The 25,252-nt window shown below is 39.0% G+C and overlaps 1 protein-coding gene across 1 annotated transcript in view; it reads left to right on the top strand.

Annotated features, from left to right (window-relative positions):
- The window catches only part of Capza1 (capping actin protein of muscle Z-line subunit alpha 1), a 39,580-nt gene extending 18,339 nt beyond the window's left edge, over positions 1-21,241 (top strand). The window contains exons 3-10 of the mRNA XM_042674805.1: positions 1,925-1,976; positions 5,998-6,061; positions 7,317-7,523; positions 11,195-11,274; positions 11,820-11,898; positions 17,399-17,470; positions 19,237-19,299; positions 19,673-21,241. Of these exons, the coding sequence (XP_042530739.1) occupies positions 1,925-1,976; positions 5,998-6,061; positions 7,317-7,523; positions 11,195-11,274; positions 11,820-11,898; positions 17,399-17,470; positions 19,237-19,299; positions 19,673-19,813 (758 nt within the window). The 3' untranslated portion in view covers positions 19,814-21,241. The remainder of the gene's footprint in view (positions 1-1,924; positions 1,977-5,997; positions 6,062-7,316; positions 7,524-11,194; positions 11,275-11,819; positions 11,899-17,398; positions 17,471-19,236; positions 19,300-19,672) is intronic.
- Positions 21,242-25,252: the final 4,011 nt, after the last annotated feature.

Below are 25,252 nucleotides of genomic sequence, written 5' to 3'. Positions count from 1 at the left end.
ATGTTTGTATTATAACCATAGCTAAAGAAATCAACATTTAAAGAGATTGAGCGAAATTCTAGTGGCTCATACTTGTAATCCTAGCGACTCAGGAGGCTGAGATCTAAGGATCCAATCTTCAAGACTCGGTCTCCAACCAAATAGCAAAAAGCTAGAGGGAAAAAGTCCAGCAAGAGTATAAGGCCCCGAGTTCCAAGTCCTGCTACTGGTATAAAAGCTCAAACAAACAGAGATACAGAGATTGAAAAAAATAACTTATCCAAGGTTGCCTTGCTAATCCTTAAATTAAGGACTTATTTCTTAGTCTGAGTCAAATGCAAACTTTTTTTTTTTTGGGGTCCGGTTGTGGGGCCTGAACTCTGGGCCTGGGCGCTGTCCCTCAGCTCTTCAGCTCAAGGCTAGCACTCTACCACGTGAGCCACAGCGCCACTTCCGGCTTTTTTCTTTTTGCTTATGTGGTGCTGAGGAATCGAACCCAGGGCCTCATGCATGCAAGGCAAGCGCTCTACCACCTTCCCAGCCCCTCAAATGCAAACTTTTACCCATAAATTAGGATACTTGCTTAGTTGAGGGGAAAAATTAGAGTTTAATATAAAAACATGAATAAACAATTTTAAATAACTTTTATGACTTTAATATTGTCACAACTTCAATTCTTCAGAACTTTCACTCAGTAAGTTCCATATTAGCTTACAACTGAAATCCTAGCTAAGCAAGAAGCTGAGATCTGAGGATTGCAGTTTGAAGCCAGCCTAAGCAGGAAAGTCTATGAGACTCTTGTCTCCAATTACCTACCTTTCTCCCTAAAAAAGGCCAGAACTGGAGCTATGGCTCAAGTAGTAGAGCACTAGCCTTGAGCTTTTTAAAATGTCAAGGGATAGTGCCTAGGTCCTGAGTTCAAAACACACACACATTCCATCCTAGGACCAATGGGACTGACTATATCTGGGAAACATTAAATTTACAGATTCAGTTTTATTATCCTCTGAGATTTTTCATTTGTTATATCTTGGGTGGAATTTGGTAATCTGTGTTTTATATCAAGTTCTTTATCAGTTAATTCTAAATCATAGCTAATTTGGGAACCATAATTCTAGTACATTTATGACCTTCAATTGCATTTGCTGTCTTTATTTATTTATTTAGAGATAAAATCTTATTATGCAGTTTAGTCTGGTCTTGAACTTTAGATATCCTGTCTCAGCCTCCTAAATGCTAGAATTGTAGATATGCACCACTGGAGCATTCTACAAACTGTTTTTCTCTTGCAATGAAGTTCTTTAAACGTTTATTATTGAATTATTAAAACTAATTATGTACAAATCTATACATATTAGCATTTGTGATTTGACATTCTTAGAATATCTGCACATACACTTTCTGTAGCTTGAACTCAGAGCCTGGCTCTGTCCCTGAGCTTTTGTACTCAAGGTTAGCATTCTACCACGTTGAGCCATAGCTCCACTTCCAATTTTCTGATGGTTAAGTAGAGCTAAGGGTCTCATGGGCTGGGAACTAGTGGCTCATGCCTATAATCCTGGCTATTCAGTAGGCTGAACTCTGAGGATCACAGTTGGAAGCCAGCCCAGGCAGTAAAGTTTGTGAGACTCCTATCTCCAATTAATCATGGAAAAAGGTAGAAGTAGTAAAGTGCAGGCCTTGAGCAAAAGGAGTTTAGGGCAGTGCCCAGGCCTTGAGTTCATGCCCCAGGACAGGAAAGGGGTCGGGGGGCTGGTGGGGGGGGGGTCTCATGGCACTTGTCAGCCTGGGCTGGCTTTGAACTGTGATCCTCAGATCTCAGCCTCTTAGTAGTTAGGATTACAGGTGTGAGCCATCAGTGCCTGGCTCAAATCTTAAATTTTAAACTCTATTCCTGTAATCTAAAAATCAGTCAAACTCAACATTCCCACATTTTCTTCCTCAGATGTTCGGCTACTACTTAATAATGACAATCTCCTCAGGGAAGGGGCAGCACAGTAAGTATCTTTAATAAATTCATATACAGTGTTATTGTAACATTGGCTAAACTATAGTGGCAGAAACTGGTACCCTGAAAAAACTGTGTTACTTAACTTTCTGTTGCTGTCTTCAAAATATCTGAGAGAACAACTTAAAGATTCCAGCCCATGTAGTCCTTGGTTCCATTGATTCTGGCTGATGGTAAAACAGAACATCAGGTGGTTAGGAACATGTTCCTCATGGCTGACAAGCAGAAAAACTCAGAAGGAAGATATGATAGAGCCCCACAGACATGCCCCCAGTGACTTACTTTCTCTAGCCAGGCCATACATCATAAAGTTTGCATAATCCCCCATAATAACACAACCACCTGGGAATTGGGCCTTCTTACATGTTGAGTCTGTTGGCAGGGAGGGAAGTAGAGTTAATACATTTGCCCCAAATGTTTACATCTTTGAACCTTATTTGATCTTATTAATTTTTGTTTTTGCCCCGATTTTCCTTATTAAAGAAGAAATTAGTGTTAACTATTAGATTTTCTTTTATAGCTTCTCTACCTCACATTGATTTGTTTATTTAAAATTTTTGGTGCCAATACTGGGGCTTGAACTGAGGGCCAGGGTTCTGTCCTTGAGCCATAGCTCTACTTCTGGCTTTAAAAAAAAAATAGTTAATTAGAGATAAAAGTCTCACAGACTTCCTCCCTGGCTTGGATCTGCCATCCTCACATCTCAGCCTCCTGAGTAGCTAGGATTACTGTTGTGAGCCCAGCTGAATTTATGTTTTATCTGCTGTTTATAGAAATATTATCCTGCTGCTGAGGATTGGTAATGTTTCCTGAATTATAAAAATGTTAGCATATGTCCAGAAAGTGTTTGAATAGAATTAACTACAAGATAAGCATAATTGGACGTCTCCCTATCACTGTTAGGCTAACCTTTCAAAATACCTTTTTTGTTGTTGTTGTTGTTGGTCATGGGGCTTGAACTCTGGGTCTGGCACTGTTCCTCAGCTCTTCAACTCAAGGCAAGCACTATACCACTTGAGCCACAGCACTACTTCTGGTTTTCTGGTGGTTAATTGGAGATAAGAGTATCACAAAGTTTCTTGCCCCGGGTGGCTTTGAATCGTGATTCTCAGATCTCAGCTTCCTTAATAGCAAGGATTACAGGCAGGAGCCACCAGCACCTGGCAAAATACCATTTGTCTAAAATACTTTGTTCTCAAAAACAGTATAGTGGCAGATTTTTTGTTTGTCATCTATAAACAAATCTATTTAGCATTCAAGGCCTGCTATCCTCTTTTTTTTTTTTTAATCAGTACCCTTCTACCCATTCAGTTACTGTCTACTCAAATGGCCCAAAGTAAGCTGGGTGCTGGTGGCTCACACCTGTAATTCTAGCTACTCAGGCAGCTGAAATCTGAGAATCAAGGTTCAAAGCCAGCCCAGGCAGGAAAGTCCATGAAACTGTTATCTCCAATAAACCACTCAGAAAACTGGAAGTGGTGCTGTGGCTCAAGTGGTAGAATGCTAGCCTTGAGCTGAAGAGCTGAGGGACAGAGCCCAGACAAGAGAGTTCAAGCCCCATGACCGACCAAAAAAAAAAAAAAAAAATGGCCCAAAGTTTTTGTGGAGAGTGAAACAGAATTAGAAGATGACCAGGAAGAGGTGGGATGGGCATCATGAAAGATTTTTTTTTTTTTTTTTGGTCGGTCGTGGGGCCTGAACTATGGGCCTGGGCGCTGTCCCTCAGCTCTTCAGCTCAAGGCTAGCACACTACCACTTGAGCCAAAGCACCACTTCCGGCTTTTTCTACTTATGTGGTGCTGAGGAATTGAACCCAGGGCCTCTTGCATGCAAGGCAAGCACTCTACCACTGAGCTACCTTCCCAGCCCATGAAAGATGTTTTAATGTAAAGCACAATATAATAATCGTAAAATCATTTTGGTAAGATATATAATTGATTTAGATTTTGCCTATAGAAAACTGTTGTAAGAGCTGTTGCCCAGGAAATACTAATCTTTTTCTCTATTTAGATACTTTTCTGGAGCCCTTTTTTTTTTTTGTTTTTGATGGTCCTGTGTTTGAACTGCTTGCTATGCAGGTGCTCTTCTGCTGAGCCTCGTTGGAGCACATTTTGAGCTCCAGCCTTTTGGAGCACATTTTGGACAAGAGAGAGAGAAAGAGAGAGAGAGAGAGTGTGTGTGTGTGTGTGTGTGTGTGTGTTTTCCCTTTTGGTGGTGGTGGTGGTGGTTGTAATGGGTTTTTTGTTGTGGTGGTGGTGGTTCTTGTTTCCTTGCACTGCTAGGGTAAACACAGAGCCTTTCATATGTTAGGCAAATACTGTAATTAAACTATATCCCCAGCCATGAAGCTCATTCTTTTTTTTTTTTTTTGTCAGTTGTGGGGCTTGAACTCTGGGCCTGGGCTCTGTCCCTCAGCTCTTCATCTCAAGGCTAGCACTCTACCACTTGAGCCACAGTGCCACTTCCAGTTTTCTGGTGGTTTATTAGAGATGAGTCTCACGGACTTTCCTACCCCGGCTCACTTTGAACTGCGATGTTCAGATCTCAGCCTCCTGAGTAGCTAGGATTACAGGCTTTGAGCTACCGGTAACCAGCTTGAAGCTCATTCTTGAAACTAGATTCTGAAAACCTAGTATTTATAAATTGTCACTGTAATTTATAAATTATCATTGTCATCATGAATGATGCCCTGGTTATAATTTGTTTAGGAAAGTAACCACACATTAAAGATGCACTCAAATAGAATCTGCCATAGAAAAGAATATTTATCATTTGCTAATTCAGTTCTACTCTTTGACTGAACCTCTTCTATATCATGGTAATAGGTGTTTATGCAAACTGATTACTTTTAGTAATGAATTCTTTGAAAAATTTGCCTGCCATGTTAGCCATAATTTTATCCTTGATAGCTACCCAAAATAAATCTCTATTTCATGTGACAAGGTATTTCTTGAGTACATGAAGGTAGACTGTCATTTAAGAGTGATCACAACTCCAAACTTATTATCCCATTTCTAAATATGATTGACTAGAAGTTGGTATATAGTTTAAATGCTTCAGTTGCTTTAGTTGAACTAACATTAAAGGTTTATATGTAAATGTTCTGATTCTTATAAACTCTGGGTTTATGGAGAACCTTCTTGTTAAAGGAGGATTTCCCTCTTTCCTCCTTCCCTCCCTCTCTCCCTCCCCCTTCTTCCTTTCCTTTCCCTCCCTCCCACCCTCCTTCCTTCCTTCCTTCCTTCCTTTGTCTCTGTCTCTGTCTCTCTCTCTCTCTTTCTCTCTTTTCTTCCAGGGTTTGAACTCCTCTGGTACTCCACCACTCAAGCCATGCCACCAGCCCTGAATTTTTGCTAGTAAATTGGAGATAGCATTTTGGGGACTTGTCTATATTGGCTGACTTTGAACTGTAATCCTCAGTTCTCAGCCTCTTGAGTTGGTAGGATTACAGGTCTGAACCACTGGCACCTGGGTCATTCTAAGATAGGACATTATTTGAGAGTGCTGTGGGTTGGGAGGGTTGGGCAAGAATGTTGAAAGGTGTGATACTGATCCAGATGCATTGTATTCTTAAACTGCTTGGTTAAATGGCAACTCATATGTACAATTACATACAGATAATAAAAAAATAAATTTTAAAAGGAGTGCTAAATAGAATGACATGATGAAACTTAAATTTTATAATAGGCACTGACTATGATTATTTTAATCAGTATATCAGGAGACAGAGGCTAAAGCAAGATGGTACTTCCAAGATTCTTAGAGTAATTAGTCGGTAGTGATTGGACTAGAGTGGAAGCAGTGAAGTTAGGTGGAAGTTTTACTTAGGTAAATTATAATTAGAACATTATTCATGATGGCAATTTCAAGTGATGACATCTAAAATACAGGCTTACAGAATCTAGTCAAGTCAGATTTTAGGTGGATTGGATGTAAAATGTCAGAGAAAAATTTCTACAGATTTTACTTCAGCAGCTGGTAAAATTATTATTTAAATTTTTTCTAAACAGTGCATTTGCCCAGTATAACATGGATCAGTTCACACCTGTGAAGATAGAAGGATATGAAGATCAGGTAATAACTGCCTGTTAGATAGACTTGTTCTGCCAAGTAGTAGCAAAGAAACCAAAGCAGATGGGTGAATTAGGTGCTGAATAAATTCATGTCCTAGTTTTTATAGTTTAGGTACAGTTTCTTTTTCTTTTTCTTTCTTTTTTTTTTTTTTTGTTTTGTTTTGGTTGTTGGTGGTGGTGGTTGTGGGGCCTGAATTCTGGGCCTGAACACTGTCCCTCAGCTCACAGCTAGCACTCTACCACTTGAGCCACAGCCCCACTTCAGGCTTTTTCTGCTTATGTGCTGCTGAGGAATTGAACCCGGGGCCTCATGTATGCGAGACAAGCACTCTACCACTGAGCCAACTTCCCAGCCCTATGTACAGTTTCTATATTAGGGAATTCTGCCTGTTTCTGATACTAGTAGTTTTTCTTAGAGACCTAACAAGAAGAGTAAAAGAAGAAATGAGTTGAGTCTTTACAGGTTTTCAAGTTGTTTCTAATTCTCCTTGCTAAGAATAAAAGGAGAATTCATAGTTAATGGAAAACAAAGCATTTTTATTGAAATTTAGGCTACTCTTAAGTTAACTTGGGAATTTGTTGATTGGGATATGGGTTGAGAAAAATATCTCACTTAATATTTTTTTGTTTCACTTTTGAACTATATGAATGTATTACCTGTTTTGCATGCTAGTACAGTGGCTCTAGAAATGTTTCATAAAATGTGTGAGGAAAGAATACAAGAGTACATAAAAGTGCTGGTGGCTCATGCCTGTAATCCTAATTACTCAGGAGATTGAGGTCTGAGGATTGCAATTCAAAGCCAGGTTGGGCATGAAAGTCTCTGAGGCTCTTTCTCCAATAAAACATTAAAAAAAAAAAATGTGGAGCTGTGGCTTAAGTGGTAAGTTACTACTAGCCTTGAGCAAAGTATCTCAAGGACATGCCCAGGCCCTGAGTTCAGGATCTGGTGCCTGCGCTAGCTAGGTATGAAGCATTTGTATTACATTAGACATTAAGCATTACATTAGATAGAAATCAAGAAGTGACAATTATCATTAGGTGGGATAATTTGCAGTTATAAATTGGATTATCCACAAATATAATAATTTTATGAGTTAAAATGAGACTTAATTGAAAAGTCAATATGAAAGTAATCTGGCTAAATGAAGTTAACTTTCCTCCTCATAATCTTTATTTACTTTTTGTTTTTCAAAATGTGATGAGCTGTCTTTTTTTTAATAGAGTTATTCATATATGTAATTCTTCTTTGGAAGGTCCTAATAACAGAGCACGGTGACCTGGGTAATAGCAGATTTTTAGATCCAAGGAACAAAATTTCCTTTAAGTTTGATCACTTACGGAAAGAAGCAAGTGACCCCCAGCCAGAGGAAGTAGATGGAGGTTTGAAGTCTTGGAGAGAATCCTGTGACAGTGCTTTAAGAGCCTACGTGAAAGATCATTATTCCAACGGCTTCTGTACTGTTAAGTATCTGCCTGCTTTCATATCAGAAAATGTCTTATTTCATACATTTCCCTATTCCCTTTGAAGCTTTAGCTTACTAATCTTTACTTCTTCCTTCTTAGTTATGTTCTTTTTGTTTTGTTCCCTAAATCATTTTGGAAAGAGCATACAATTACATGGAAAATTTCTTTTTAAAATCACAATGCAAAATAATTTTAGATCTCAGAGTATTCTATTTTACATTTCTTTTTTATGCAAAATCAACTTATACCTATCAAAAAGTTTTTAAAGGCCTTGTGACCTGGACATGATGACACAGGCCTGTAGTTAAAGCTGCTTGATAGGCTAAAGTGGGAGGATCACTTAACCCCAAGGTTTCAGACCATTCTAGGCAGCATAACAAATCCCTATCTCTGAAAAGAAAGAAAAGGTCTTTAGCTTAGATGTGTGTGTGTGTGAAATCATAAATTGAAATTTTTAGGAGAGCTACGGCCCATGTTTATGGCTGTTTGTTTACAGGGCCTTGCACTCTACCACTGAGCCATACCTGCTTTTATTTTCAGTGGGGGTGGGAGATGGGGGTGGGAGAGTGTGGATGTGCATGCATACGTGCATGCATGTGTGTCAGTATTGAGGCTTTAACTTAGGGCCGCTTGCTCTGTTTGGCTTTTTCACTTATGCCACTCAATCTATACCTTCACTTGAAGTTTTTTTTCTGGTTCATTGGAGGTTAGACTTCTTCAGATTTGTCTTCCCCCGAGGACTTTGAATTTAGATCCTGAGATCTCAGTAGCTGGGATTACAAGTGTTTCAGCGGCACCCAGCTTTGCATTGTTCTTTGATTTTTTTTTTTTTTTTTTTTCCAGAGGAGTAATATTGGGGTTTGAACTCAGGGCCTCAAGCTAGCTTGGCTTTCTTCCTGGGCTAGTGCTCTCCAGTTGAGCCACTTTTTCAGCCTGGCTTTTTGCTGCTTATTTTGGAGACAGAGTCTTACGGACTTTACTGCCTAGGCCAGCCTCAAATCACGGTCTTCCAGATCTCAGCCTACTGAGTAGCTAGGATATTGTAAGCTACCAACTGTACTGATTATTTTTGAGATAAAATCTCAATTCCTTTCAAGCTACTCTCCTAGATTCCAATCTGTCTATTTTATACTTTTCACTGGATGATAGGCATGTACAATCAAGTCTAGCAATTAGTTAAAAATGTCTAGTGAACTTTTTAAATAAGGAAGCCTCAAATGGTGATCCTCCTATGTCAGTTTCTCCAGATTACAGTTCCTAGTTTTTTATTTGTTTTGTTTGGTCTTGCTAAGTAATCCAAATTGATCTCAAACTCTGTCTGCCATGCTGGGATTATAGGCCTGTACCACCATACCTGGCTTTGTTACTGAATTTTACAGAATCCAACTAGCTACTTTTAAAAAAGATCTTTTTTGTTGTTGTTATATGTTTTTTATTGTAAGAATACTGTACAGAGGGGTTACAGTTACATGAGCAAAGTAATGAGTACATTTCCTTTTTTATTTTGTCGATCGTGGGCTTGAACTCTGGGCCTGAGCGCTGTCCCTCAACTCTTCAGCTCAAGGCTAGTGCTCTACCACTTGAGCTACAGCACCACTTCCGGTTTTCTGGTGGTTTATTAGAGATAAGAGTTTCACGGACTTTGCTGCCCAGGCTGGCTTTGAACCTCGATCCTCAGATCTCAGCCTCCTGAGTAGCTAGGATTACAGGCATGAGCCACCGGCGCCTGGCTTGCATTTCCTATTGAGCATGGTTACCTCCTCCTCTGTTTTTCCCCTACCGTCCCTTCCCTCCCACCCTCCCCCAAAAAAATATCTTTTGCTAAGACTGCTTATTAACACTTCCAAGTCTTCTTACTCTCTGTAGTTATTTCTTTTCATCTCCCCTATCTTTCTAAACTTAGGCATACCCCAAGGCTATATATCTCTGTCTCAGAAGGACTAGTCCATTTAATCAAAAGTAACATAGATTTCTATCAGAAAACAACAGGTTTGTGTTTCACTTTCAACCATATATTCTCTTGAATAACCAACCTTGAGCAAGAATTCTGAACCTTAGCTCTGTCATCAGTAGATGGGAACATATTGTTGTTTTGTTTTTTGGTTTTTGTTTTGTCGGTCTTGGGGCTTGAACTCTGGCCTAGGCGCTGTCCCTGAGCTCTTCAGCTCAAGGTGAGTGCTCTCCTGCTTGAGCCACAGCACCACTTCTGTTTTTTTGGTGGTTAATTGGAGATAAGAGTCTCATGGACTTTCCTGCCCAGGCTGGCTTTGAACTGCTATCCTCATTTCTCAGCCTCCTGAATAGCTAAGATTAGAGATGTGAGCCACCAGCACCTGACATGTTTTTAAACCAGATTTGTAAAAACAAAAAAACATTTTGTGCCAGGCGAACCAGAAACCAGAAGAAACCACCAGAAAACTGGAAATGGTACTGTGGCTCAAGTGGTAGAGTGCTAGACTTGAGCTGAAGAGCTCAGAGACAGCACCCAGGCCAGAGTTCAAGCTCCACTACCAAAAAAATATATTTTGGTGTGTGTGAACTATAAAGCACTACTTCTTTTCTGTGCTTTCCCTGGGTGACTGTTTTCATTCACATCTCCCACTGTAAGAGTTGGTGTTTCTAACTAGACATTTCGATAAGCATTTCTCAATTAGTAAATGATACCTGTTGGGATAGATTAATGTCTTTCCAAGACATTCAAGTGTGCAAATATTTTGACTTCTTCCCTTTGCTCTTCAATTGCAGCATATTGCTCAACTTTTGATTTGTTTTATTTTGCTCGGGATTAAATCTATGACCTCAGCACATTCTAGGCAAGTGCTTCTACTACTGAACTACATTTCCAGCTCTAGACTTCTCATGGTATTTCCGTATCTTGTCTGAAACTGTTTCTTTTTTTTCCCCCATTACCATTGATACCAACACAGATTATTGTCTAGATTAATGTCACCCCTAATCAACCTTCAACTTTTTTTCCATTTTATCGTGTGCACATCAATAGTGACTGTTCTCAAAAATAACAATTCTGGTCTTTTAAATTTCTGTTTGGTTTTGGTAAAATAAACTCAACTTTTTTGGGGGGAAGAGGGTCCTTGAACTCAGTGCCTGGGCATTGTCCCTGACCTCAAGGCTAACACTCAACCACTTGAGACACAGCACTACTTCCAGTTTTTGAGTGGTTAATTTAAGAAGAGTCCCATGGGGACTTTTCTGCCTGGTCTGTCTTCAAACCATGATCCTCAGATCTCAGCCTTCCTAGTAGCTAGGATTACAGGCGTGAGCCACCAGCACCTGTCCATAAAGTCAACTTTAAGTTCTTCTACTATATAATCATGCTCCTGTTTTGTGTCCTCCCACCTAACAGACTAATTTCCATTCCCTTAACAATTTCTTTGTTTCTTGCCTGAATTTGTTGTTCTTTATCCTCAGCCTCAGATCAGGATGTTTTCATAAAGTCCAGGCTAAGTGGCACCTCCTTACTCCATGCCAGAAATAGTATTTCCTTCTGCATTCATTGAACCACAGTATTCAGCTAGAACTCACAATATTCAGCTTTGTGTTCATGTTCCAAGAATACTATTATGTCATATTCTTTGTCCCCTCAGTATTTAGTACACTGCTTTTATAAGTTGTTGTTTAAATTAAATATGTTTTTCCCAAACAATAGGTTTATGCTAAAACTATAGATGGGCAACAGACTATAATTGCATGTATTGAAAGCCACCAGTTTCAGCCTAAAAACTTCTGGTAAGAAATGAATGTTCTTTTCCTTTTGTTTCTAATTTATTTTGCAAACAAAGTCTGGTTTTTAATCTTAACTGTTGAGATAGATTAATTGACCTGGAGACTTTAGTTCTCTATAAAATGTGAGATTGAACCATTGTTTAGATTCTTTCCAAGATTTTATTATATCTTTAAAATCCCATTATATTGACTGACAAGTCATTACTAAGTTGTCTACCTAAAAGTCTGTTTTACTCTGGTATAGGGTTAATAATGTTTAGTGATATAACTCTGCAACCAAAGCAGGCTATCAATCCTATTTAGAAAAGGCACAGTTCTCCTTCAAAAGGAATGAAGGATAAGTGATAATACAGATAGCTTAGTAAAGGTTATGTTTAACTAACCCATTTGGATCCAAACTTATACTTGAATAGACCAAGTCTTAGGTTTATGAAATTGGAAGTGAATTTGTCGTTTTCTTCCTTTTTCTAACCTATCTGCTTCTGACAGTTTACCTTTTTGTGCCTATTACTGATTCTGCAGCATTGTATATGTGTGTGTTTTAATAGGAATGGTCGTTGGAGATCAGAGTGGAAGTTCACAATCACACCACCTACAGCCCAGGTGGTTGGAGTGCTGAAGATTCAGGTAAGATTCCAGGATGGAATGGATAAATGGATAATGGTTAAAACTTCACATTTTAAGCAAGGCTCCCATGTCTCACGCCTGCTCTGGAAGCTGAGATATGAGGATCCTGGTTCATTACAGAGCCAGACTGGGCAGGAAATCTGTGAGACTTTTTATCTCCAAATCTCCAATAGACTACTCAGAAAAAGTGAAAGTAGTGCTGTGGCTCAAGTGGTAGAGAGCCTTAAGCACAAAGAGGCTCAGGACAATGCCCAGGCCCTAAGTTCAAGCCCCAACTAAAAAACCTTCACATTTTAAAATAAAGCTGTTGCCGGACGCCTGTGGCTCACACCTGTAATCCTAGCTACTCAGGAGGCTGAGATCTGAGGATCATGGTTCAAAGCCAGCCTGGGCAGGAAAGTCTGAGAAACTCTTATCTCCAATAAACCACCAGAAAACTGGAAGTGGTGCTGGGACTCAAGCGGTAGAGCGCTTGCCTTGAGCTGAAGAGCACAGGGACAGCACCCAAGCCCAGAGTTCAAGCCCCATGACCGACAAAAAATAAAATAAAGATGCAAGTTATCTTTACTTTGATATTAGAAATAAAGACTAGTACAGTGCTTGCCTAGCGTGCATAAGACCCTGAATACAATCCCTTGTTAGTGCAAAAAAGAAAGAAAAGAAGGCCAGGCACTAGTGGCTCACACCTGTAATCCTAGCTAAGGAGGCTAAGATCTGAAGATCAGGATTGAAAGCCAGCCTGAGGAGAAAATGAGACTCTGATCTTCAATAAACCACCAGAAAACCACAAGTGGCACGTGGTTCAAGTGGTAGAGTGCTAGCATTGAGCTGAAGAGCTGAGGGACAGCGCCCAGGCCGAGATGACTGACAAAAAAATAAAAATAAAAGGAAAGAAAAGAAAACAGAAGAGAGAAGGGAAAAGGAAAGAAATAGAGACAAGACTACCACTGACCTGGCCTCTGATTCTTAAATAGACCCCATATTATTTGTACTTATACCCTATCCATGATACATTTTGGTCTTGGACTTCTAGTTTCACTCTGAACTTGAATTTGTGATCTGTCTTCCTCAGCTTTTCAAGTGCTGAGATTATAGGCATGTACCACCACACCCAGCTCAAACAATAGTTTTGTCTTTTTGGTTTTAAACATTTGCCCCTGTTGAAGAAGATACCTAATTTTGTCCTGTAAGAGTATATATTGAAATATATTGCTTGTGGAAATTATTTTTTTTTCAAATAGGATCATGGTTTCTACCTAAAACTTGATTGTTTAGTTTATACTTTTCTGAATATCATTTTTAAAAATTTTACTTTTCTTTCTACTTGGATCAAAGTAGCATCCCCAGTCATCTCATTGAAAAGTATAATGTATGTTCTTTTTCCCCATGATAGAATTCTCTGTGCGTGCGTGTGCGTGCGTGTGCACGCATGCAAGCATGCATTGCTCCTAGGGCTTCAACTCAGGGCATGAGGACTGTCCCTGATCATTTTTGTGGAAGGCTAGCACTCTACCACTTGAGCTACAGCTCCACTGCCTGCTTTTTTGGTAGTTAATTGGAGATAAGAGTCTCATGGAATTTCTTTCCTTGGGCTAAATTTGAACCTTGATCTCAGATCTAGGTGTCCTGAGTAGCAAGGACTATAGGCATGAGCCACCAAAACTTGGATCTTTTTAACATTAAAAAAAAATTATCTTGGGGCTGGGGGTTTAGCCCAGAGGAAGGGCGCCCGCCTGACGCGCGCAAGGCCCTGGGTTCGGTCCTCAGCCCTGGAAATAAATAAAAATAAAATAAATTATCTTTAAGGAGTTGTATAAAGGAGTTTTAATTTACCATGTTAGTTTATGAGTACGGTTTGTCTTGATTAATGTCACTCCTTCCTAATGCATATTTGATGAGGTTTTAGTTCTTTTGACCTAATTCAAATCCTCCCTTCCCCTCCCTCCCCCTCCCCCTCCCCCCTCCTCCCCCTCCCCCTCCCCCTCCTCCTCCCCCTCCTCTTCCTCCTCTTCCTCCTCCTCCTCCCCCCCCCTTCTTCTTTCTTCTTCATTGGTGATGGACTTGAACTCAGAGCCTGGGTGCTATCCCTGAGCTCTTTTGCTCAAGGGTAGCTAGCACTCTGCCACTTAAGAGACACAGCTCCCTTCTACTTTTTTGGTGGCTAATTGGAGATAAGAGTCTTAGACTGGGGCTGGGAAGGTGGCTCAGTGGTAGAGCACTTGACTTGAATGCATGAGGCCCTGGGTTCGATTCCTTAGCACCACATAAGCAAAAAGAAAACAGCTGGAAGTGGTGCTGTGGCTCAAGTGGTAGAGCGCTAGCCTTGAGCTGAAGAGCTGAGGGACAGCACCCAGGCCCAGAGTTCAGGCCCCAGGACCGGGAAAAAAAAAATAAATAAAAAGTCTCAGACTTCCCAGGCTGGCTTTGAACCAGGATTCTCAGATCTCAGCCTCCTGATTAGGATTACAGGAGTGAGCCACCAGTGCCCGGCCCGGCTTCTAACTTGTCTTTCTACATATGTGAACATGAAGTTACTAAAATAGCTCAAGCTTCAGCTGTAACATAGAGTTAATAGTAGTCCCTAGCTTATAGCATTTTGTAAAGACTAAGCAAAATAAATGGGTAAAATATTATGCATAGTTTCTAACACATTGTAGGGCTTAATAAATAATAGCTGTAATAGTACAGGTTACTGCACCTGTCTTCAGTTTTTTTGCTTAAGCAAAAAAAATTAATTAGAAATCAATTTCCAAAAATTGAGCTGATGATGTAGCTCAGTGGAAGAGAGCTTTCCTAATATGAGTGAAGCATGAGTTTGGTTCTCTGCACTGGACAGTGTGTGTGTGTGTGTGTGTGTGTGTGTGTGTGTGTGTGTGTGTGTGTGTGTGTGTGTGTGTGTGTGTGTGTGTGTGTGTGTGTGTGTGTGTGTGTGTGTGTGTGTGTGTGTGTGTGTGTGTGTGTAAGTAAAAGCTCATTATCTCATTGCTGACCGTTCACCTGATAAGTGGACCAAGATAGCTGAATCTGCTCAACAAAATACCTGACTAAGTAATTCATAAGCAACAGAATTGTATTGCTCTCATTTTAGAGGCTAACATCCAAGTTCAAAGTGCCAACTCATTCAGCAACTTAGTATGACTGAAGATGTTGCTTTCTTGCCTGATCCTCACAGTGCAGAGGGCGAACATTGCCTGATAAGGCCCAAACACAGAAAGGGAACTCATTCAGGCTTTTTTTGTAAGGGTGGAGCCCTATGACGTCCTACCTGTTGATACTGTCACTGTGGATATGAGGTTCAATGTAAGAATTTTGCAAGGACATAACAGTGAGACTGTAGTGTATGAAGGAAATGGCATTATCTGAATTAACTGTTATCATCTGTAAGAGGATAAACTGAATTCTAATTTGATTTATAAAGAGCTTTGTTCTTTATAGTTCTTTATTTCCTAAGTGTCTCCAGACATCTTTCTTTCCACATTCATTAGCAGTGAGGTCTTTGTTCTTTCAACTAAACCAATTATACTTCATTCTCATATTCCTCATCCCAAGGCTAGATACTTTGCTCAGGTAGAGACCTTATCCACTTAGGTGGTATTACTATATTCAAGACTGTTCAAATGAACAGTCATTCTATTCTGTTTAGCCAGTTTGTAGTCATACTAAGATAATTGAACCTATCTTTTAAGTTGCCAGAACTTCCTGAATGTTACAGTTTTGTATCTTGTATACTCTTCCTTCTTGCTAGTTTTTTTTTTTTTTTTGGTCGGTCGTGGGGCTTGAACTCTAGACTTAGGTACCGTCCATGCACTCTTCAGCTCAAGGTGAGCACTCTACTGCTTGAGCCACAGCACCACTTCCGGTTTTCTAGTGGCTTATTAGAGATAAGAGTCTCAAGGACTTTTCTGCCTGGGCTGGCTTTGAACCAAGATGCTCAGATCTCAGCCTCCTAAGTAGCTAGGATTATAGGTGTGAGCCACCGGTGCCTGGCTAGTTTGTTTTTTGCTTTTTGGTTTTTTTTTAATTATAACACTTCACTTTACCTTGTCTTCAAAACTTTTTTTTTTTTTTTTTTTTTTTGCTTTGTGGTTCTGGGGATTGAACCTAAGGTCTCAAATGTGCTAGACAAATACTTTACCATTGAGCTACATCCTTAGCCCCCAAAATGCTTTATTTACAGTCTAAATTCACCAATAAAATCTTTTTAGTCCTGCCTTTAACTCTCAGTTAAGTTTGTCTTGTATTTGAGCAAATCTATTTATCAATGTTAATATTAGTGCATATGGAGAGAAACACATATTGAGATCCATTAAAATTCTTTGGCTAGGTACAATGGCTCAAACTTTAATCCTAGCTTTATGTAGGAAGTAAAGATTGGGGAAATGGAGGTCTGAGGTCAATGTACTATTCAAATTCAGAACCACTAAAAACAAACAGAAAAAAATACCCTTGCTTTTCACAGAGAAAAAACTCATATTCAAGGGTTGCCCTCATCTGCAATTCTAGCTTCTCGGGTAGAAGGATCTCAGTCCTTACCTGGCTGAGACAGAAGCATGAGTGAGACACTTATCTGAAAAAATAACTAATGCAAAAGGGATTAGGGATGTGGCTCAAGTACCAGAGAACCTGACCATGAGTTCAGACCCCCAATGATGCTAAAAGAACAACAAAAAACCCCATCATTTAATTATTTTAAGACAGCTAGGAGTAAAATCTTATTTTTCTATTTACAATGTCTACCACAGTGCCTTGATGTAATTAGCACCTAATAAGCAATTACTAGACTTAATAAACAATCATTTTTTTCCTGCTAAGGAAAGATAATTCTTAAAGTATTCTGTGAATTCTAATTAGTACTGTGAATTTTCATATGATTATGTTATTTGTTCAGAGTTGGTAAGAATGGGCTACCAGGGCTGGGGATGTAACTAAGTGGTAGAACGCTTGCCTAACAATGTATAAGGTTCTAGGTTTGATTCCTTCATACTGAAAAATAGAGACAGAGAGAAGAAAAAGTATATATGTACTTTAACCAAGTATAGTGGCACAAGTCTGATTTCAAGCCCTCAGAAGGCTAAGGCCTGGCTGGGCATTGGTGGTTCATGCCTTTAATCCTAGCTACTCAGGAGACTGGTATCTGAGAATCATGGTTCAAAGTCAAAAGCTAGGACTGGAATGTAGCTCAGTGGCAAAGCACTTGCCTAGCAAGTACAACGTCCTGGGTTCAATCCCAGTACCAAAAAAGAAAAGACAAAAAATACAGTTAAAAAAACACAAAGTCAAAAGCTAAGGGACAGTATCCAGGCCCTGAGTTCAAGCCCAATACCAACACCAATGGAAAAATAAATAAATTTGGAAGCCAGTGTAGGATGCATGTGAGAATTTGTTTCAAAAAAGAAAAGATTTACCAATTAAGAAAAACTTAAAGCAGGAATTTGTGCCCTCAATGATAGGTTTTTATATGAACTATACATAAACTTGCTCAAATATTGTCTCAATACAGGTTCACTATTATGAAGATGGCAATGTTCAGTTGGTTAGTCATAAAGATGTACAAGATTCAGTAACTGTTTCTGTGAGTATGCAGTATTTTATGTTATACTTGTGTCTTGTTTTTCTTGAAGAAATTAGTTTGGGAGCTGGGGTAGTGGCTCAGTGGTAGAGTGCCTATCTAGCAAGCATAATTCCCTGAGTTCAAACCCCCAGTACCTGTGGGGGAGAATAAAGAGTGTTTTACCTGAGTGTTGCTTTTTGAGTGCCTCTTACTACCAACTGATTATACTAGTTTACACTTTGTCTTAAGAGTGATTATGACTTTAAGAAAAATGTTGTTACCTTTCCTGCTGTGTCTTTTTCTTGATTGTAAAATTTACTCAAGAACAGCAATACCTATAGTCAGTAAATAACAGGAGAATGGAAGGTCAAACTAAATTCTGTAAGGCTATATTCACATCATTAGAGAAACAACACTTTTAGTAGTATTCAGTCAGTGTTGTGTTCTTTACCTTGACAGAAGGGCCATAATTTGTTTTCTAATTCTTGCTATTTAATTCTTTTTAAAAACTTCTTTCCTTGTATTTGTAGAAAGTGTTGAGTACTACCAAATAACTTTTGTTTATGTATATTATATTTAGTAATGCTCACATTATTAAATATTAAAAGTGGTGTATGTGGCACTACACACATACTTCTGTAATCCCAGCACATAGGCTGACAAAGATGGTGAGTTTGAGGCCAACAATGAAATCCTCCCACATTGTACAATTTTTATAGGCAAATAAATTTTTTCAATTAAAAAAGTTTGCTGGGTGCCGTTGGCTCACACCTGTAATCTTACTCAGGAGGTTGAGATCTGAGGATTGTAGTTCAAAGCTAGCTCAGGCAGGAAAGCTCATGAGACTCTTAAGTTCCTAGGTGTTGTTGGTTTGCAATACAAGCTACAGAGGAGGCTAAGATCTGAGGATCATTGTTTGAAGCATACCTGGCAGAAAAGCACCCGATAGTTTTTTTGTTTTGTTTTGTTTTGCTTTTTCTGGTCCTGAGGCTTGAACTCTGGGATTGGTCACTGTCCATGAGCTCGTTTTTTGCTCAAGGCTAGTGTTCTACCACTTGAGCCATAGCGCAATTCCTGGCTTTTTCTGTGATTAATTGGTGATAAAGAGTCTAAAGAACAGCATCCAGGATCTGAGTTGAAGCCCTAGGACTGGCCCAACACACAAAAAAATTGGCTTGTTTTATAACATCTTAAGCTAGGAATATTTTCAAGTCATCAGCATTTCAACACTTAGTGATGATAATGACTTCTAGGTATCCAGTGGTAGAATGGAAAGAGTATTGATTTTTTTTAGAGAAAACCTTTATTTGGATTCCATCTTTATCATAGAAAGGTTATTAAATTTGATCTGGTCATGTAGGAGGATTCTGTTTTCATCTGCAAAGTGAAGATGATTCTATGTTATAAGGATCAAAAGAGCTAATATACTTGTGAACACTTGGTAAACTAGAGGTTACATAAATGTCAGTATGGGGGCTGGGAAGGTGGCTCAGTGGTAGAGCTCTTGCCTTGCATGCCTGAGGCCCTGGGTTCGATTCCTCAGCACCACATAAGCAAAAAGAAAAAAGCCAGAAGTGGCGCTGTAGCTCAAGTGGTAGAGCGCTAGCCTTGAGCTGAAGAGCTGAGGGACAGAGCCCAGGCCCAGAGTTCAGACCCCACGACCGGACCCCAAAAAATAAAAAAAAAAATAAAAAAATAAAAATAAAGGTCAGTATGGATGGACTTTTCAGCTTTTTTTTTGTTTTAACATTTTAAAAATTGTTTCTTTCTTTCTCTTCCCTTATTAGAATGAAATTCAAACTGCCAAGGACTTTATTAAAATCATAGAGAGTGCAGAAAATGAGTATCAGGTAAGAAGATGTGGCCCTAATTTCTCTGGCTCCAATACTTGACTATTTTGCTCTTAACATATACCATTAGACCTGTCCTTTACTAAAAATGCTAAATACTAAAATACTAAATACTAAAAATACTAAAGTGTGGAAACTATACACATTGTAATTTGACAATCTGCTTACAGTTGAGGATTTAGATTTATGCACGTTTTAGCAATACAGTTAACTTTCTTGGTTTTCTTCACTTTTGAAAGGAGTTCAATAGAAACTAAATAGAAATGTCCTTTGTAGCATGTCCTTTCTCTGTAGGTTTTATATATATAGGTTTTCATATTCACCACCAACTCTATTTCTGTTCATGCAACTCATCTTTAATTATTTGTTGCAGACAGCAATTAGTGAAAACTATCAAACAATGTCAGATACCACATTCAAGGCCTTGCGCCGGCAACTCCCAGTTACCCGCACCAAAATCGACTGGAACAAGATACTCAGCTACAAGATTGGCAAAGAAATGCAGAATGCTTAAAAGCTGACTATAGGATTCTTCAGTGTGTGGAAGGAAAAGGAGTCAACGTGGTCATATGATAAATAAGTGATTTATAAACAAGAGTGATATTTTGCTAGGGCTTTCAAAGTTAACTGATTTTCTAGCCTCATGGAATACTGTTGAACCTATAGCATTGTCTTAGTATTTTTTTTTTTTTTGTGTTCTCTACCTTGTAGTTCTCTGTTATCACTATATCTACTAGTGTAAATCTTTTTTTTTTTCCCCCTCCTTGCTACATTTAATGGAGAGATCTATCCTGGAGTCATTTTACAGTTTAGAAAATTTTCCTAGCCATGAATTCCTGTTACTGATTTAAACAGAAAATATGGTCAGTAGGGGTTTTGTTGTTGTTGTTTTTAACCCCTATTCTTCAAAGCACTTCTGGTACCTGCAGTAGTTTTTACTGATCCACCAACAGCTAAAGAGGCTATGCTACAAAATTAGCTAAATGGAAGACACATTCATCCTTCTCCCTCTGCTTAGATCATCACCTATAACATCTCACAAATGTAGTTTGCAGAAGTTTAGACTTTTCAGATCTATAGGTTGCGGGGGTGCGCAGAGGAAATTTTCTAGAAATTCCATGATACTTGGCTTCTCTGGGGATCTTGTTTTTAAATCCAAAGAGTTGAACCACATTCCTTACACATGAACATTTGCTTTTTTTTCATTCTCGCATTGTCTTCTCATTAAGCAGCATTGTAGTTAGAAACATCTACATTTTTAGGCAAGTTCTGCCCATTTATATTTTTGTTTCTTCTCCAAGAACTGCTGACATATTGTGGATGTAGTAGAGTATGAAACTTGAAAAACATAGATGTTGAAGGAATGAATAATAGGTATCTTGTGCTTTAAGATTTTGTGGCAGGATTGTAATATAAGCAAATGAAACAGACAACTATGTAAATCACAAAAACTAAAAATGAACCAAAGTGAAAAGGATAACTTCCAGGCAGTATCTTTCTATTATTACCTGTTATTTAAGGGAATACTAGTGTTTTCTTCTAAATAGGTGTAAAACTTGTTCCAAATTACTCTTCCTTGATCCAGCCTGCCAAGAACTCATGTAACTGTGATATAAGCAACCCTTCCCAGGTATATTGGCAGGTATGTTTATGATCTCAGAATATGCAGGTAACATAGATATGATAATGACAACTGGTAATGGTGGATTCATTTACATTGTTTACACTTCTATGACCAGGCCTTAAAGGAAGGTCAGTTTTTTAAAAACCAAGTAGTGTCTTCCTACCTGTCTCCAAATAATTGTCAAAACAGAAGGGTGTTTGTGCTTCAGCTTTGTTTTTGCTCTGTAATACAGTCAAGCAACAGTTTGTTTCTCAGTGAAAGCTATGTAAGCATTTTTGTTTATTTCAAATAAAATATATTTGTATTATTTGTCATTCATACTATCCATCTATACCATGCTATCTTCTGTATCAGGTAGTCCAATAGAAATATACTTGTTTTGTTCTAAAATTGTGTGTGTCTCTCTCCTTTCTAATCCATCTCTTCTTCAGCTTTTGTCTTCAGTAATACTCAGCTGTAATTCATCCTATTAAGAATGTTTAGGAGTTGGTTCTGACTTTGAACAAATGTAAATGTGGTAAGTATACCAAAGATTTGCAAACAACAGGGGTGTGTGTGTGTGTGTGTGTCTGTCTGTCTGTCTTGAACTAAGGACTGGCACTGTTCCTGAGCTTCTTTTGCTCAAGGCTAGTGCTGTATCACTTTGAGCCACAGCTCTAGGTGTTGTTTTTGTTGTTGTTGTTGCTTGTAGATAAGAATATAAGAATATCTGGGACTTTCATGCCCAGGTTGGCTAGGAACTACCATCCTTAGGTCTAAAGTCTGCTGAGTAGGATTACAGGTGTGAACCACTAGTACTAAGCATCTTTTAATATGAACAAAATCTATGGATCATACCACTCTCTCTCCAAAAGCTGCCAATGATTCAAAGGTTTTGAGATTTCCAAAGGTAATTAGGAAAATCTTACCTTCTGTACCCATTATTCAGAAAACAAGGCCTAAGTATGATTGCAATCACTAGGCAGGAACTAGAAATGAGGGAATCCTTGCTCAGGTAATATTTCACATTGGCTTAACTCTAAATGCTGCTTTCCTTTCCTTCAAGTTTGGTTTAGCTACTGATGACCTGTGGGAAAGGCTTTGTATCCTGGTTCCCAGCAGAGAACCAGAGGGAGTTTCTGTGCTTCACCCTCCATCCAAGGTCAGTTTAAATTCCCTCCCTTTTTTTTTTTTTTTTTTGTTGTTGTTGTTTTGGTTTTTCAGGTAGGCCTTGAACTCTTGCCTCAGCATCTGCAGTCCTGGGAATACTGTAGACCTGGTCTAAATCCTGTCCTCTTGGAGAGCTATTTAACTACATTCCATTCCTAAACAAATTCAAACAATCTTTCCGTGAATTTGTTAGCTTTTATCAATCTGCCCCCAAGCTCTCCCATTGATTTTCTTATTCCAGAAAAACTAAGAAAAAAAAAGAAAACAACAACCAAAAGCAAGAAACAAAAAGTCCCAAAACACCTCTAGGCTATCTAAAACCCTGGGTTGTGGAAGTGGGTGAAGGCCACTTTTGGAAGCCCTGAGACTTCTCCCTTAGTAGAATAGTTACTTGATTGTCTATTTTATCATTCACTGCTGAAATTGGCCTGTAGTGCCCTGGGGAAAGGAGTTTTTTGTGAGACCTCACTGAGGAGTTTGAGTTTGAAATGAAAGCTATGAATGCTGTTTCATCTGACCTTCAGTGGTTGTCCTGCTGTTGGTCACCTAGTTCTAATGCCTATTCTGTTTCATAATCCAAAACTTGGATGCCAGACTTATGTAGGTTCATGGGATACTTAGAAAACTTCAGCACATTCTTTCCAAACAAACAAACAAAAAAGATGTATATATCTGAGTGCCACTTCATCTACAGGCTTCTTGGGTCTCTTTGTATGAGGTGGAAATCTCACTGTATAGCCCAAACTAGCAAAAACTTGAAAACCTTCCCAAGTGTGCACTCCACTGTAATTGGGCCTAATTTATAGGCTTGTATAAAGAACTTGCAAGTAAACCAGATACTCATGACTGCCGTCTAGCTGTTCTACTACCTTCCAGTGAAAAAAGAAAATCAAGGGAGATTGATAAGTTTAGGCCAAAACTGAATGTCATTTAGCCTAAGCTGAGATAACGAAAGTGTTTCTTTGAACAAAGAAGGTATATATAAATATACATAATAGAATGTCCTCTGAGGGTAGTAATCAGTCCAGCACCTCTTGTTATTTGCAAGGACATACAGTTCTCATTATTAGGGTGGTTGGATTTTGCAGTCACTGCTAATTTTTTTTTCTTTTTTTTGTCCATCTTGGGGCTTGAACTCTGGGCCTGGACATTGTCCCTCCTCTTCAGCTCAAGGCTAGTGCTCTACCACTTGAGTTATAGTACCACTTCCAGTTTTCTATTGGTTTATTGGAGATAAGAGACTCACGGACTTTTCCTGCCTGGGCTGGCTTTGAACCTCAATCCTCAGATCTCAGCCACCTGAGTAGCTAGGATTACTGGCGTGAGCCACCGGCACCCAGCTACTGCTGATCTTGAATAAGGAAATACTGAAACTTGTGACAAGTTCATTTAAAAGAGTTTTTCTCTATAAAGGTTTCTTTTGCTTTAGAATACTAGACTACACTTTGGCACTACCTTTGGGCATCATTTTAAGTAGCAAAATCACCAAAAAGCACGGGGCGGGGGAGGGGGAGAACAACATTAAATCATGGAAACAAAACATTGAAAGGAACAGGTTTTATGAGGGTGAAACAAAGCAAAGGGTCTGGATGGTGATGTAGCTCAGAGTTCCAAAGAAGACTGAGCATCACACTGTTCTGTCTCATCTGGGAATGAGTACACTGGGAAACCATTAAATACTATAAGTATGGACTTTGGGGTTACAAAGAAATATGAACTGAATTTGCAAACTTAAGATCTTCAAATAATGAGAATAAACTGTGACCAATTTCAGGGTTGTTTCTAGGTGCTTTAAGATTAGATTAGGTGCTTTAAGATTAGAGAGCACTCAAAAACATTTTTTGAACTCAACAAGTAGAGAATTAAGAAAATGCAACCTATCTTGGAACACTATACAGACTTAGTCCAGTAATGCTGTTGGCTAAAATTAAGTTTCAGACTGTTTTTAGTACTGTTCAGACTCACACTAAAAGCAATTTTATTAACTTGGAGATTGGATTCTTTTTAAGTGCAGATAGATGTAAGGTACTGAAACCTGAACTGTATATGAAAGGTAGGAAGGTCATTCTAGACATCTAGAACTGCTCACAAAATTAACAATTTCATATAAAAGAGATTTTTTCCCCCAGACACATTAGAGACATATGGCAATCACAGTCACACAAGCAGAAAATTTTTACCCAAGTGATTATTGTGTTTGGGGAACACGTACAAGTTAGGGTCAACCAAAAAAAGCAAAAGTTATATGTCCAGGTATAATGTGGACCTAAATTTGGGTTCAGAATTAAGTCAATTTGGGTTGTGTGTAGATGGTAGATTTTTGAGATTGTAAGCAACAGCAGTTTTGATTCTGGTTGTTTTTTTTTTGCACTGTGGCCCAGGCTGGCCTGTAAGTCACCATATATCTGCCTCAGCCTCCTGAGTGATGGGATTACTGTACTAGCACTGCTGCCTAGCTAAGCAGTGGGGATTTTTAGTTCACCCTCTTTACTCTAGGGCCTCATCAAGAAATTGGAGGAGAGAAAAGGTAAAATCTTCGGCTGCTTTCCTATTTTTTTCCCACTACTTTGCATAATCAATTTCTAGGGCATGAACATATTTTTCCTGCTCCTGTTTTCCCATCCCTGTAGCTCTGATTCTCACTAAGATTGCATTTCCTGTTGTTAAAGCCAGTTATTCCTGCCTTTCCTTAGTTGTTGGCCTGGAAGAAGGTAGGGGGTTTGTACAATGGGGAGCATGGCCTGGGTCCTGGACTTTTCTCACAATACCTTAGATTGTGTGGCCTCCCTGGGGGATCTTGGACAACAGCACTAGCTTTGGTATGCTTCATTTTTTTATGTAACTTAGTATCCTTAACCCATCCTAGTAGGTTTATTATTATTATTAATTTCTCTCTGTAGGATAACTAGATGCGAAAGGCTTGTTATATTTGTTTGTGTAGTAGCCTCACCCCCTTTGGTTTGTCTAAACAGCTTAAGCACATTGCTGTTAACTGTTAACTATTCATTGCCTAACATAATAGTACCCTGCTCTCAGGGAGCTAATTATGTTTTGATGACTGGGGCAGCCCTTACTTTCATACTAAGAACAATAAAAGAGCAATACAGACTAGAGTGTAATTAAGTGCCCAAATATGTGGCTCAAGGTTAAGGATCCCCAGTCTTTCAACATAATGAAGAC

The sequence above is a fragment of the Dipodomys spectabilis genome, unplaced genomic scaffold, assembly GCF_019054845.1.
Source record: "Dipodomys spectabilis isolate Male_0828 unplaced genomic scaffold, ASM1905484v1 ptg000002l, whole genome shotgun sequence".
Taxonomy (NCBI): Eukaryota; Metazoa; Chordata; class Mammalia; order Rodentia; family Heteromyidae; genus Dipodomys; species Dipodomys spectabilis.
The sequence above is the reverse complement of the archived record's forward strand: the minus strand, read 5'-3'. Positions and strand labels throughout refer to the sequence as shown.